The sequence below is a fragment of the Dendropsophus ebraccatus genome, chromosome 13 (genome assembly GCF_027789765.1).
Source record: "Dendropsophus ebraccatus isolate aDenEbr1 chromosome 13, aDenEbr1.pat, whole genome shotgun sequence".
Taxonomy (NCBI): domain Eukaryota; kingdom Metazoa; phylum Chordata; class Amphibia; order Anura; family Hylidae; genus Dendropsophus; species Dendropsophus ebraccatus.
Window position 1 is genome coordinate 74480739 of NC_091466.1, and position 16269 is coordinate 74497007.

The following is a 16269-nucleotide window of genomic DNA, read 5'->3' on the forward strand; positions in this document are numbered from 1 at the left end:
CTTCCAGTACTTATCAACTGCTGGATGTTCTGCAGGAAATTGTATTCATTCCAGTATGAAAAAAGGAGAGTTTTTTTTATGGAGATTCATTGCTGCTCTGGACAGTTCCTGACATGGACAGAGGTGGCAGCAGAGAGAACTGTGTCAGACTGGAGAGAATACACCACTTCCTGCAGGACATACAGCAGCTGATAAGTACTGAAAGTAAATAGAAGTAAATTACAAATCTCTGGCACCAGTTGACCCCTTTAAGTGAAGCAGTAACTCCTATCAACCTCACAGGTTTCTTGTATTAAACAGACAGAGCCGATTTTAGGCCAAGTGTGGCCCTGGGCAAAACTTACAGTCCGCTTCCCGCTCTGTCAGTGAGTCAGTCAGGCTTTATAGCGTGATGTCTGTCCTGTGACATCACTGTGATTGATTCACTTCACAAATGTTACATCATAGTGAGCATGGTGACATGGCTATGTAATATTCCATTAATATAGGCATGACTCTTTGGGTATGTTCACACTGAGCAAATACAGCAGAATTCCGCGGCGAAGCTCTGTGCCGCGTTCAGTGTCCTGCAGTGAGTCAATGGGAGGGTGTGTGCGCGTCCGCTCCCGCCACTGTCCGCTCAAAGAGCAGAGAGGGGAGGAAGCAGACGCGTGCACCTGCCCTCCCGTTCACTCACCGCATGGTGGAATTTAGCGGCGGAGCTTTAAGTGTGAACTGGGCCTTATACCGTAATGTCCATGTACACCACATTCCTATACTTTGCTATCGCTGTACAGTATCCTTGTGGATTAGAACATTTTTTATGTGAACAGGACCTAATGCATAAAAACCATGACATAATATACTGTATACACCCCACACACAAATATATATATATATCACACATGTATAACATACATATACACATACATATCATCCTACATAATGTTCACATAACACACATTTGCACACTTCCACACATAACCACACTCACCCTTCATGAAGAGCAGGGGCAGGTCTGCAGGAGATGTATGTGGCAGAGATTCCCTGCTGCCCTCCCTCTCTGTCCCGACCAGGGAGCTGGACCCTGAAGCTGGAGGCCTGTCTGCTCTGAGGGAAGGATTCCTGTCACTGCCGCTGCAGGGGGGCGCTCTCCCCGACTGCTGTGTCCCGACTGAGCAGCCTAAGAGGAGGAGGTGGGGGAGGGGCCGGGAGAGGAGAGAGACACCACACTCCACATGACACTGCTGCCTGTCACCATGGTCCTAGCCCTATACACCTCACTATACAGAGGGAGTGACCAGGTGACAGGACTGTGCTTCTTATAGTGTTCAGTAATGAGGGAAGCCCACTAATAGGGAGGAAGGGGGAGGGGTCCGGTGTGCAATTTGTTAAATAAAAAATAAAATAATTTCATGCATATATCCAGGAAGGAATGTATTGACCCAGATATGATGTTATCCAGGGAAGCTTGGTGACCACCAGTATGGCGTCCGTGTCAGCTAGCTGGGGTTGTCGTGCAGGGATACGGGACGGATTGTCCTCTCTTGTTGCTAAGTACAAATAATATAATGTGCTTTTATTTTTTTTAGGTGTCCCATATTTCACCATGGAGCCAAAGGACATGGCCGTTTTAAGAAACACCTCCTTTAACATCTCCTGTGCGGCAATAGGACCCCCTGAACCTCTGACTATAATATGGTGGATGGGTGATTCCCCTGTTCAGAGGAAGCCGGACAACTCGCCATCTGTTCTTTCAGTACCAGGTAAGAGACTTAGCTAAGTTTCCCAATATTTAGTCATGTTAAGGGGCATAGCTAAGGGCTTGTGAGCGGAGAGGGTTAACAGTCCCATTTCTTCTCTGCTTCTGTCCATGCAGCCTCTTGTTTTACAACTTTACTCCTCTCCTCTTGAGACATGACAAGAGTTACGGATCACACCGGGTCTCAGTCCTCAATCCCGAGATACAGCCAGGGGGGAAGTGCTCGGCAGTACACAGCTCTCCCCGGCTGTCAGTCAAATCTGACTCCTTATTATAGTCTTTGGCCGAACAAGGAGTAGAGCGAGCTACCACACACTCCACTTAGCTGTATCTCAGGATTGCAGCAGGTCTCAGGATGGAGACCCGGTGCGATCTGTACCTTTTGACATCTCTGATGTATGTATCAAAAGTTACTACAAATGACAGCAATACTTTAGGAGCATATTGCATACTGAGATGAGCAAACTTGTCGAAAGTGTGAATGCAGCCTGAGCACTGCCTGGACAACATGAATACAGCTATTTATACAGCTATGGCAGTCTTCGGGCTGTATCCGCTTTTTCTAGGCAGCAGGATTCGAATGCTGATTGATTAGGTTTTTGCAAACCCAAACTTTCGGATGGAAAACTACAACTCCCATCATGCCTGGACAGCCAAAGCTTTAGCTTTGGCTGTCCAGGCATGATGGGAGTTGTAGTTTTGCAACAGCTGGAGAGCCTTGGTTTCGTACCCCTGTGTATATTAGAATGTTGTATAACCTGTGTGATTAATCCTAGTCACCATCTCTGTATGTGGACTGTACCTTTAAATCTGAGATGCCCATATTCTTCATTCCTCCTGGAAATATTTATAGCTTTTTAGCTGTGCTGCCTATATCTCCCTCTCTGCTGGATCTGCCTTACAGCCCAGGATAATTGATGCAGGGGAGAGCAGGCGGCAGCGGCGGAGCGTTCGCCTCCTCGCAGCAATACCTTTGGGGAGAGCACTAAATAGGTGATTAAGAAACAGTAATTACAAAACCTCGTTTCTATTTTAGCACAATGTCCATTAAGGACACAATTACATTGCCGGAATGAAACGCCAGGCGGCCGGGGTGGGAGACTCCCATCTGCTTGTTTGTCACTTTGAATTGTTTCACGTCTGTCCTTCAGTATTATTGGGTTACAGCTGGTAAGCGGCCTGAACTAGAGGTTAATGTTGGGTGTTAGGGTTGACTGGTTTGCTTAAAGTGTCACTGTCGTTAAATTTTTTTTTTTTTGCAGAAATCAATAGTACAGGCAATTTTAAGAAAGAAAAATGCATGAAGTCATGAATCATTAAAAAGTAGTTTGAAGCTCTCCCCCCTGTCTTCATGGTTGTCTATGGAGAGGGGAGGGGTGGATGGAGATGAGGCACCAAAACAGGACAACAAAGAGTTAATTTACAGCTACATCACTGGGCTATCTCTTTTGACCTCTGAATACCGGCTTTCACACAGGTCCCGCAGTGTAATCCTTTGTTCTCTGCTGTCTGCTAGTGACTAATCTCCCTCCTGCCCCCTCCCCTCTTCATAGGTTACACAGGGCCCGACTGATGTAAAAGAGTCGAGATTTCCTGATAATGAGCAGTGGATGATAGGGGGGGGGGGGCTGGGAAAAGTAATTTTTAATGCAGATAATGGCATATTTGCTTAATAAACCCAATTACAAAGTTTCTTAAAATCGCCTGTAGTAATGATTTCTGCAAAAAAAAAAAAAAACACAACAGTGCCACTTTAATCTTACTATGAAAAACTTTTTCTTCATAGTAATTTTTTTTCTTTTAAGAAGTCAAAGCAAAAAAAAAAAAGCTACGTTCCCACAGCATATTTTTTCGATGAAAAATAACGGTGTTTTCTTTATAATGACGGCCGTTAATAATCATTATTAACGGTCATCATGATCAAAAAAACAAATCTCAGAATCTAAATCTAAGAAACAACCCAAAGGGAGCGTACCCCAGCCCAGTGATATTCCTGAAGAGGAGAGAGGCGGGGAGGAAGCACAGAGGCACTGCAGCCTTAGGCCCCGCCTCCCTGACTGAGATTCTTTTTAAACACAGTGATGGACGTTAGTTGACTGCACAGAGTTACCAGTGGGTTGGGGTGGGGGGGGGGGGGTCACAGATTCCCTTTAATGACTTCAACCTAAGTGTATGTAATCTTATAAGTTTAACTTGCTGTATATTGTACATAGTATGAGCTGGTTGTTGCACCATGCTTGTTCTTTTCTTCTCTCTCCTCTTACTAAACCTGCTAGACAAACCTGTTTTACTTGTGTTTTTTTTCTTTTACTTTTTGCACTAACTGGGAGCTCATTCTCGGGGTTTAAAGGGGTAGTCCCATCTCCGCTAACAGAGTTATACTTGTTCGTCTCATCAGGTGAAATATTTTTGTCTCCTTCTCCGCATATGCTGCACTTTCCCTCCCATTGGTGACAGCTCTAAAAGCAGTGATCTAGCTGGTGTAAATATAGCTATAGTATACATATTTATTGTTATTATTCAGTATATATACAGTATTTCTCTATACATCTAGATTATCAATATATAATCAGCCAGACCACTGTTTTTTAGAGCGGAGTGGTGGTCGGTAAAAACTAGTCAATTCAGGATATGGATCATTACATCATATTAACATTTGTATACACATACAGTAGATAGACAGACAGATAGGAGATTAGATAGGAGATAGATAGGAGATTAGATAGGAGATAGATAGATATACGACAAATGGTAGCGGCACTCCGATTGCTTCAGTGAAAATAAAGGTAGGTTACTTATTCATTTATTATTATTTTTTTTTTTTTTTGCTGGCACCCACCTGGATCAAACCGAGTGCTGCGATTTGTTTGTATGATTGATTGATAGATAGATAGACAGACAGACAGTATATACTGTATACTGTCAGTGACATGTTTCCTCCAGACTGTAGTCACTGGGGGGTTTCTCAGCCATTGGGGTAATCAGGCAGATGAAAGCTGGAAATGTACTTTTTGTCCTTGTTGCCGCTTATTCTGCTCTATTTATCCCACAATTCCCACCTTGCCCCTCTTTTCTTTCCACTACGGATACGACTGCTGTCACATACAGAATACAAATTCTTTGAATAGACTAAATTACAAGAGCATATCCGCCCAAAATAAAATCCACGGGCTATTGTAGTAGTATTAGTAATAAATCATGACTCATTTCCTTCTTTCTCCTTTTGCTGGTATTTTTATTGATTTGTCACGCATACACAAGCGGACAGTGTGGTGCAATAGTGTGACTGCAGAGTAACCACATCCGGATAGACCCTATTACATGTAAAAAAATAATAAACCTTATACTTACCTGTCCACGCTCTCAGTGTTCTACTTGCTTCTGCCTGCTCCCCGCAGCCACCACTTCGAACTTCTGAGCCAGTATCTCAAGTGACAGGCTGCTGCACTGTTCCATCCCTAACAGTGATTGGCTGATCGGCCTGTCACTTTACAGACCGGCTCAGAAGTTCCAGCGGTGGCTGCGGGGAGAAGGCAGAAAAACACTGGGGAGCGTGTACAGGTATGTATATACTTTATTTTACACTAGGGTAAGGGCTGCACGGACATCGCTAACAATATACAGTGGTGCCTTGGATTACGAGTATAATTCGTTCCAGGACCGCGCTTGTAATCCAAATCCACTCCTAAACCAAAGCAAATTTTCCCATAAGTAATCACTGATATGCAGACAATTGGTTCCACACCCCAAAAATAATGATTTTATATTCTGAATAACATGTAGAACAGATGAAACAAACAGTTCGAAACAGCTGAATATGTGATGATATAAGTTACTGTACAGTATAGCACTCAGCATGTGGTGTATAATGTATAGTAACTGTATAACCCTGATAACACAGCAACTGGATATGTGATATATAAGTTACTGTACAGTATAGCAGCATGTGGTATATAATGTATAGTAACTGTATAACCCTGATAACACAGCAGCTGGATATGTGATATATAAGTTACTGTACAGTATAGCACTCAGCATGTGGTGTATAATGTATAGTAACTGTATAACCCTGATAACACAGCAACTGGATATGTGATATATAAGTTACTGTACAGTATAGCAATCAGCATGTGGTGTATAATGTATAGTAACTATATAACCCTGATAACACAGCAGCAGCTGGATATGTGATATATAAGTTACTGTACAGTATAGCAGCATGTGGTGTATAATGTATAGTAACTGTATAACCCTGATAACACAGCAGCTGGATATGCGATATATAAGTTACTGTACAGTATAGCAGCATGTGGTATATAATGTATAGTAACTGTATAACCCTGATAACACAGCAACTGGATATGTGATATATAAGTTACTGTACAGTATAGCAGCATGTGGTATATAATGTATAGTAACTGTATAACCCTGATAACACTGCAGCAGCTGGATATGTGATATATATATGTTACTGTACAGTATAGCAGCATGTGGTATATAATGTATAGTAACTGTATAACCCTGATAACACAGCAGCTGGATATGTGATATATAAGTTACTGTACAGTATAGCAGCATGTGGTGTATAATGTATAGTAACTGCATAACCCTGATAATACAGCTGCAGTTTGTAGATACAGGATTGAGCTGTAGATCCCCATAATGCAGTAGCGTAGTACAACAGGCTAGAATAGAGAAGCAGGGCTGGTGTCAGAGGTCTGTGTGGTCACATGACAGCAATGGGGAAGGGGTGTGTGTTCAGCATGGACCAATCAGGAAAAGGGAATCACAGCTGTGCAGGAGGATGTTACAGAAACTTTTCTATACAGCAGGGCAAATAGCTGAGTGTAAGTGCAGGCACATTATAGCAGCAGTGTGTATAGCGGAGTGTGCGTGCAGGCACATTATAGCAGCAGTGTGTATAGCGGAGTGTGAGTGCAGGCACATTATAGCAGCAGTGTGTATAGCTGAGTGTAAGTACAGGCACATTATAGCAGCAGTGTGTATAGCTGAGCGTAAGTACAGGCACATTTTAGCAGCAGTGTGAGTGGCTGAGTGTAAGTGCAGGCACATTATAGCAGCAGTGTGTATAGCTGAGTGTGAGTGCAGGCACATTATAGCAGCAGTGTGTATAGCTGAGCGTAAGTGCAGGCACATTATAGCGGGAATGGAGAGAATGGGAAACACAATGGCTCTTAGTTTAGAGAGTCCGCTGAGAGCTATGATATATGGCTATGATTATTTATTTATTTTTGTGAAACCGGGTTTTGGTAATTTTGGCAAAATGAACACAGTAAATAAAAAGCAAATTTAATAACCCAATAGAAGGGGAAACATGGGATCATATCTCGCATGATCTCAGTCTATTTATTGTATTTTGGTTAATTGATCTGATAACTTGTATCCTCATTGTATAGCCTGTATCCTCATTGTATAGCCTGTATCCTCATTGTATAGCCTGTATCCTCATTGTATAGCCTGTATCCTCATTGTATAGCCTGTATCCTCATTGTATAGCCTGTATCCTCATTGTATAGCCTGTATCCTCATTGTATAACTTGTATCCTCATTGTATGTCTTGTATCCTCATTGTATAGCCTGTATCCTCATTGTATATCTTGTATCCTCATTGTATAGCCTGTATCCTCATTGTATATCTTGTATCCTCATTGTATATCTTGTATCCTCATTGTATAACTTGTATCCTCATTGTATAGCCTGTATCCTCATTGTATAACTTGTATCCTCATTGTATGTCTTGTATCCTCATTGTATAGCCTGTATCCTCATTGTATATCTTGTATCCTCATTGTATAGCCTGTATCCTCATTGTATATCTTGTATCCTCATTGTATATCTTGTATCCTCATTGTATAACTTGTATCCTCATTGTATAACTTGTATCCTCATTGTATAGCCTGTATCCTCATTGTATAGCCTGTATCCTCATTGTATAACTTGTAACCTCATAGTATAGATTGTTCCACCAAATGTTCTGTACATGGTTTTCCGCAGTCCCAGCTAATACTTGTTTAGTCTCAAATTGTAAACATGCAGGTGCCAAGTTCACACTATCACACAATGGACGGATCTGGAGAGAGTCCATTGTTCTGCTCTGCTGAGCAAACAGGACAATGGACGTTAATTCGGTGGCTCAGAAGCCGTTGTTCAACTGGTTTGTTGTGTGATGGTGATTAGAGCTGCAGAATAAATATTTTTATTGTACGGTATGAGTCCTAGATTGTCTGCAGACCATTGTAATAATCGTCTTATTATGGATCTTTACAATACTATTATGGATCTTTACCTTAAAGGGGTACACCGGAAAAAAGGTTATATAGCTTTGTAATTTACTTCTATTAGAAAAATCTCCAGTCTTCCAGTACTTATCAGCTGCTGTATGTCCTGCAGGAACTGGTGTATTCTTTCCAGTCTGACACAGTGCTCTCTGCTGCCACCTCTGTCCATTAACTGTCCAGAGCAGGAGAGGTTTTCTTTGGGGATTTGTTACTGCTCTTGACAGTTCCTGACATGGACAGAGGTGGCAGCAGAGAGCACTGTGTAAGACTAGAAAGAATACACCACTTCCTGCAGGACATACAGCAGCTGATAAGTACTGGAAGACTGGAGATTTTTCAAATAGAAGTAAATTACAAAGCTATATAATTTTCTGACACCAGCTGATTCAAAAGAATTTTAAAAACTTTAAATGAATATTTCCATCTCAACATTTATGGCCTATACAAAGAATGGCCCAACTTCTATTCGCATGTACTATGTCTATATAGATGCAAGTGGTATTCAATATATAGAAGGTGGTTCTGGCCACTACTAATAATACTCTCTTCATGTATACACAGGAATCCATCAAACTACTGTGTTCTCATGTGAAGCCCACAACCCTAAGGGAGTCGCCTCATCCAGAGCTGCCATTGTTCATGTCAAAGGTGAGACTACATCTATTTATTAAGTGTTTGACTTGTTACACAGTAATAAAGTTCTCCATGTGCTCGGGCTAGGATATACAGGGTCTGTCTGGAAAGTGTCGGCCATTGTCAATATAATAAGAGCGGGGTGGGCAGGATAGAGAATAAGTGTTTGATCGTAAAGGATCATACTGCTAAGACATGATCTTAAGAATGGGCCCCTGAAAGGAAGAGCAGTGTGCAGAATCCTGTTCATCCACCGCCAGTGGGATTGGCCAAGGTGTATGGTGGCCTCCCAACTCTCCACCAATACACAATGTTGGTAAGGGTCGTATTTATATGGCTCGATGATCATGAAGGAAGGTCTGTATATTTATATATTGTTAGTGATGTCCGTGGAGCCCTTGCTGTATCTTTATCTATCCACGCACCCCATTGCCCTTCTAGCTTCTTCTCGCTCACTGCAGCCATCGCTGGCACTGCTGAAGCTGAGTCTGAAGTGACGGACGCTCAGTCAATCAGTTGCCAAGACTGGACAGATCCACGGTCAGTGATTGGCTAAGTGTCCTGTCACTGCACAGACTGCTTCAGAAGTGTCAGCGGCTGCTGCTGTGAGCGGGAAGAAGCTAGAAGAACACAGGGAGCATGGACAGGTAAGTATAAAGTTTACTATTAGGGATGAGCGAACCTGGAGCATGCTCGAGTCGATCCGAACCCGATCGTTTGGCATTTGATTAGCGGTGGCTGCTGAAGTTGGATAAAGCCCTAAGGCTATGTGGAAATCATGGATATAGTCCTTGGCTGTATCCATGTTTTCCAGACAACCTTAGAGCTTTATTGTCGCCGCCGCGACCTCCTCCTGCCCCATGCAGCCGCCGGGGTCCTTGTGCAGGGACCCGGCGCTGCTGCTAGTTCGGCCCCTGGGGGCGCCTCACCTCTCCTCCGTTCCTGTCTCCGTCTGTGCCGGTCGGCGGGGACGCGCGCGCGCCGGCTGTCTCAGATTTAAAGGGCCAGTCCGCCCCTAATTGGTGTTGCACACAATCACTCCCTATAAATTCCAACCCTGCCCCACTACAGGTGTTGGAGCCTCTATATGCTTCCCATAGCGTTTGACCCAGCTCCCTGTTGTTCCTGACCTTAGTCCTTGTCCCTTGTTCCTGTCTTCAGTCCTTGTCCCTAGTCCTTGCCCGCTGCCTTCCCATTGTTCCTGAGTCCTGTCCGCCACCTGCGAGCACGTCTACTATCCTCTGCCTGCACTGCCTGCATCTCCTGCCTACTGCTCCTGCCACGTCTCGCCTGCCGTCACTAGCAACCAAGCCAGGGGTAGCGACCTGGGGGTCGCCTGCCGCAGCAAGTCCATCCCGCCTTGCGGCGGGCTCTGGTGAAAACCAGCGGCCCCTTAGACTCCGCTCCCTGGTGAGGTTAGTGCCATCGCTGGTGACGGCCCAGTGGATCCACTACTCCAGGCGTTACATTTATCCAACTTCAGCAGCCACCACTAATCAAATGCCAAACGATCGGGTTCGGGTGGACTCCAGCATGTTCGAGGTTCGCTCATCTCTATTTACTATCTTACTTTACACAATCCTCAGCCGCCTGCTGTGCATTGCTACGTGAACTACTTGCTCCCTACTCTAGGAGCCATTTGGTTTCTTTTCTGAAGTGTCACAGGCCTTCGAGGGAAAATATTTAGTGACTTTTCATGGATCAGTGTAATGTGCCGTTCTGTAATTTTTCCAGTTTACCAATAATTTATTACTAAACCTTTTCAGCAAAAAATCACTTTTCATTTTCCACCCACAACTCCATCACAAAGTGGAAGCCCCGGTAAAATGATTCCCAGCTCATACATTTGTGATAATTGAAACTTTCAGCCGATTGCACTTCGGAGCCAAAGGCGGAACGAGAATGTTTTGTTGCTGAGTGAGTCTGTGCTTCCCATGCAAAGTATAGCACATCCTGAGAGGGGCCATGGACCGGCTAACTTGCCAACAATTTTTAGATTCTTCTGCTTATTGGGTATGGCCACCTAAACTTGTGGTAGGAAAGCGTTAAGGTGAATACACCAAACACATATGGGAGGCACCACTTGGATATGACATTCTTCCTCGTCTTTCTTCCCCAAAATACACCATTTATTATTGGATAATGTGAACAAATGTAGGAAGAATGGGGTGGGCAAATGTCAAGGATCGTCCCTAACTGCTCCAATGGATCTCAATAGCTGGTGCTTTAGTCTTCATAGCTTGCTTGTAGGGGAGTGATAGATCTATGGACCTATTAGACAGCCCGATAATCGGACAGTAAGAACTGCATGGACATAGTTAGCAATGTCCATGCAACCGTTACCCAAAGACCGGATACCTTACCTCTCCCTGCTCCTGGTCTTTTCTCCTGTGCTCCACAGCTTCCTGGTCCGCTGGGCAGAGCACAGTAGAGAAAACCGGGAGCAGGGAGAGGTAAGGTGTTTTGGCAATCATCAGCTGTCAGCCGTGCAACGCCCAACGATTTAATCGGCTGATCGCTATCTCCATTATATGGAACGATACCACTCTGTGTAATAGGCCCTTAGAAGAGTTAAACAACAAGGATAAGCAGTGATAGAGTGCTTCAATTGTGTGCATGGACAATGTTCATGTGTGTAACCGATTACTTGGGTGGATGTGTGCCAGCCTTGGGTGATGTGTATGGGTAAATGAATGAGTGGACGTGTGTGTGATTGCGCATAGGGTGATGTCTATGAGTGAGGAGAGAGCCTATAGGTAGGTTAACATGAGTGTTTAGATAACCAATAAATATACCCATTAGGCTCCTGCTTTATTATTACTTTTTTCACGTTTCACATTTTTTTCCAGTAGTGGGGCAGAGGAGGCCCCATGTTCAAGAACAAGATGGTGGCCCTCATCATGATGCCAGGTTTTGCCACCCTGGAGAGACTGTCCTGGTTTGTGCTTTTCCCTCCATGCTCTTTTTATGACTCTCGGTTTGCATGGTGGAATGAAGGCCGTTGTTTGATTTCACAATAGGAGTGCTCTCTTGAAAATACTATTAAGCGGACCTTGGATTGGGCCCGGTGAAGCATGCAATATATGATTTTCTTTGATCACTGGTGCTGCTATAGACTTGCTATTTAAAGTTTCTAACTGAGGGCCTTATTGCTGTATGGGCTGACTATGACCTTGCGTAACAGGCCCAGCAATCAGCCTGAGCTATGGGCCATGTAATAGGCCCATCAAATCAGCCCCAATCTAGTTGGTCAGCACTCCGCCAGGCACCAGTCTGCCCATCAATACCACCCTTAGTATTGGGCGGGAAGAGTGCACTTTCTCTGAAGAGGTTGGGGCTGGCGATGAGGGCAACTCCGGCCATGCTCAAGTCCAATTGTTCTGCATTTGAATACCAGTGGCTGAAGACATTGGATGTAGCCTAAAGCTATAGGCTGTATCCATGTTTTCTCAGACTCCTTAGGGCTGCATCCAACTTCAGCCACTGATATTCAAATGCTGAACGATCAGACTCCAGCAAGTTGAGCTCATCTTTAGTTGGGACCAACCAGGGCGATGGCCACTCTTTCAAAGGCCGTAACCAACAACCACACGTCCTGTCTCTGTGATCGGCGGCTGTAATGTGATCAGACAGATTTGAGGCGACCCTGATTTATTTTGGAGTTTACCGGCCGTGTTTTTATTGGCTTCCAAATGGCTTCTGCCTTTATCTATTTGTGACAGGATGATGGCAGATAAGGACAGGATAATAGATGAACACACTCAGGAGATTTATAAGACTGGTATTGCGGCAGGGCTAAGTATCTAATCCCATTACAATGATACAGACATTGACTTCATCTGTCCATCTATCACGTGCCGAACAATTAGCAGAATGCACAAAGTATCCGCTTTATGGGATTTCAGAACATTATGTGCTGGCAATAGGAGAAAGTCTGGAAATAGAAAGAGATAAAAGTTCTGTCTTATGTCTCTGATTTATCCCCCTATATAGGCCGCTAAGGAGGGGGGTCATTTACTATAGAGATTATTGATTTGGGGAAATAACCCTATCCTGCAGACAAAGAACCAGTCCCATACAAAGTCCCATAGATATATAGTTATAGCCACTTGTCAGAGGTTTTACTGTAATTAGTTGGGGTCCGGGGGTTGAGACCCCCACCACTTGCCAAAACAAGCAGGTGGCGGCACGTTGTCGGGTGCTGTACTCATTCTTTTCTGCTTGTCAACTCTTGGCTCCACATGGAGAGTAGCACAAATGGTGTACACATGCCGAAAGAGTCTATAAACGTTCTGTGTATCAGTACAAGCCCAAGGACGGATGAGCAGAGACAAATGTGCACAACACTCCCCATTCATGTTAGCAACCAGTAAGGGTCTCGGCACCTGGAATCCACTGATCAGAACTATGACATGCCAATTTTAATACCCTTTAAAGGGGAACTCTGGCTGGTGTCAGAAAGTTATATAGATTTGTAATTTACTTCTGTTTTAAAATCTTAAGTGTTTCTGTACTTATCAGCTGCTGTATGTACTGCAGGAAGTGGTTTTTGTTTTTAGTCTGACACAGTGCTCTCTGCTGCCACCTCTGTCCATGTCAGGAACTATCCAGAGCAGGAGAGGATTTATACGGGGATTCGCAGTTCCTGACATGGACAGAGGTGGCAGCAGAGAGCACTGTGTCAGACTGGAAAGAATCCACCACTTCCTGCAGGACATACAGCATCTGATACTGCAAGATTAGAGATTACAAATCTATATAACTTTCTGACACCAGTTGATTTATATATATATACACTCACCGGCCACTTCATTAGGTACACCTGTCCAACTGCATGTTACCACTTAATTTCTAATCAGCCAATCACATGGCTGCAACTCAGTGCATTTAGGCATGTAGACATGGTCAAGACAATCCCCTGCAGTTCAAACCGAGCATCAGTATGGGGAAGAAAGGTGATGTGAGGCCTTTGAACGTGGCATGGTTGTTGGTGCCAGAAGGGCTGGTCTGAGTATTTCAGAAACTGCTGATCTACTGGGATTTTCACGCACAACCATCTCTAGGGTTTACAGAGAATGGTCCGAAAAAGAAAAAACATCCAGTGAGCGGCAGTTCTGTGGGCGGAAATGCCTTGTTGATGCCCGAGGTCAGAGGAGAATGGGCAGACTGGTTCCAGCTGATAGAAAGGCAACAGTGACTCAAATAGCCAACCGTTACATCCAAGGTAGGCAGAAGAGCATCTCTGAACGCACAGTACGGCCAACTCTGAGGCAGATGGGCTACAGCAGCAGAAGACCACACCGGGTGCCACTCCGCTCAGCTAAGAACAGGAAACTGAAGCTACAATTTGCACAAGCTCATCGAAATTGGACAGTAGAAGATTGGAAAAACGTTGCCTGGTCTGATGAGTCTCGATTTCTGCTGCGACATGCGGATGGTAGGGTCAGAATTTGGCGTCAACAACATGAAAGCATGGATCCATCTGGCCTTGTATCAATGGTTCAGGCTGGTGGTGGTGGTGTCATGGTGTGGGGAATATTTTCTTGGCACTCTTTGGGCCCCTTGGTACCAATTGTGCATTGTTGCAACGCCACAGCCTCCCTGAGTATTGTTGCTGACCATGTCCATCCCTTTATGACCACAATGGACCCAACATCTGATGGCTACTTTCAGCAGGATAATGCGCCATGTCATAAAGCTAGAATCATCTCAGACTGGTTTCTTGAACATGACAATGAGTTCACTGTACTCAAATGGCCTCCACAGTCACCAGATCTCAATCCAATAGAGCATCTTTGGGATGTGGTGGAACGGGAGATTGGCATCATGGATGTGCAGCCGACAAATCTGCGGCAACTGTGTGATGTCATCATGTCATTATGGACCAAAATCTCTGAGGAAGCTTCCAGCACCTTGTTGTATCTGTGCCACCAAGAATTGAGGCAGTTCTGAAGGCAAAAGGGGGTCCAACCCGTTACTAGCATGGTGTACCTAATAAAGTGGCCGGTGAGTGTGTATATATATATATATATATATATATATATATATATATATATATATATATATATATATATATATATATGTATGTATGTATAAAAATCAGAAGAATACCGCAGCACTCATGGGATAGAATTCAACACAACGTGTTTATTTCCCCAAACCGCGACGTTTCGCTCTCCACACTGAGAGCTTTTTCAAATCTACTTTACATAGATTACAAATCTATATAACTTTCTGACACCAGTTGATATATATATATATATATATATATACACACTGAGCTACAGAGATATGATGTACAGACATGTAATCCCAGAGAAGAGATGTGCGGACCCAATTAGCGCTCCTCTTTTTTCCACTAGTTATGACCCGAGGATATGACTGGTGCTCTTAGCTGCTAATGGCTGGGAAAGAGTTTCAGAGACTGAATGTTAAGTCTGAGAATACAAAACTTCAAGCCTTGCCTGATCCGCCTGATTGTTATGCATGGCCATACTTCTTCTGTGTGGGTATGGAGGAAGACAAAGGGAATCTAGGTCAGAGCTGGAGAAAGTGGGTGAGCCACTGATCTGTGTAACCAAAAGCACATGGAGACTACCATCCCCTAGGCGCAAATCTAACAATACCAAAAGTTTATGATGTCCCTGCGGTCCCTGATGACAATGACAGGATTATGTCTGCCCCTATTCTATTATCTATATAATAATAAATCCTAAAAAGTTTGAAACTCTTATGTATAAAGGGCCTATAAATCTGTTCATCCCGATCTACCTGGTTACGGAATTATGCAACCTGCAGAACTACTGGGACAAAGTAGCTGGACGTCAAAGAGCCAGGGGGTAAGGAAATGGAACGGAACAATGCAGTTAAAGCTTTGGCTGTCCAGGCATGATGGTAATTGTAGTTCTGCAACAGCTGGAGGGCCGAAGGTTCCCCGTTCCTGATCTAGATAAAGGCAAAAGTTCCAGCATTGCTAGCCACAGTTTAGTGGCGTAGCTATCATAGAGGCAGGCTAGGCAGCTGCTATGGGGCCCGTGCAGAGGGGGGGCCCAGGGATGCACAGAGAAGATAAGAACCATCCCTGTCCTTCTGCTTAACCCCTTATGTACTGCTGTGTGTAAGTGACCCAAAGTTCACTTACATACTGCAACACAAAAAAGGGTTAAAAAGCAGAAAACAAGGAGATCTGTGCTTCAATGCTCTGATAACTCCTGACCTCTGTTCTCTGAGCTTCTGCTGAGGTCGGGGGTTATCCGTGCAGCCACTGGTAATCTAATGCAGAGTGTTTAGCTTGGGCCAAAGGTTCGCTCATGTCTATTCATACACGTATATAAGATACAAGAGCCATAGCATGGCAGGCTCTGATGGATTACTATGGGTGGATACGTTGACGATGTTCCTCATACACATGTATGTTATACTATAAAGAATGCCAGAGCTGTTATATGACATGAGGCTGGGATCATCTCATACACATACATTCATTTGATGGATGGCTGACCTGGTCTGTATTTTGTAGACATGTGCTATATATTTTAGAAGTAGTTAGTAATACCGCATCTCTGACAGCCCGATGAAGGGATTTTTATGTGAAAG

The 16269-nt window shown here is 44.0% G+C and overlaps 2 protein-coding genes across 3 annotated transcripts in view; one reads left to right on the plus strand and one right to left on the minus strand.

Annotated features, from left to right (window-relative positions):
• The window catches only part of RPAP1 (RNA polymerase II associated protein 1), a 219531-nt gene that overhangs the window by 131032 nt on the left and 72230 nt on the right, over nt 1-16269 (minus strand). The window lies entirely within an intron of this gene.
• Nucleotides 1-16269, plus strand: part of TYRO3 (TYRO3 protein tyrosine kinase) — a 111983-nt gene that overhangs the window by 46931 nt on the left and 48783 nt on the right. For both annotated transcript variants that reach the window (XM_069950969.1, XM_069950970.1), the window contains exons 4-5: nt 1572-1745; nt 8602-8688. In XM_069950969.1, coding sequence (XP_069807070.1) covers nt 1572-1745; nt 8602-8688 — 261 coding nt within the window. The remainder of the gene's footprint in view (nt 1-1571; nt 1746-8601; nt 8689-16269) is intronic.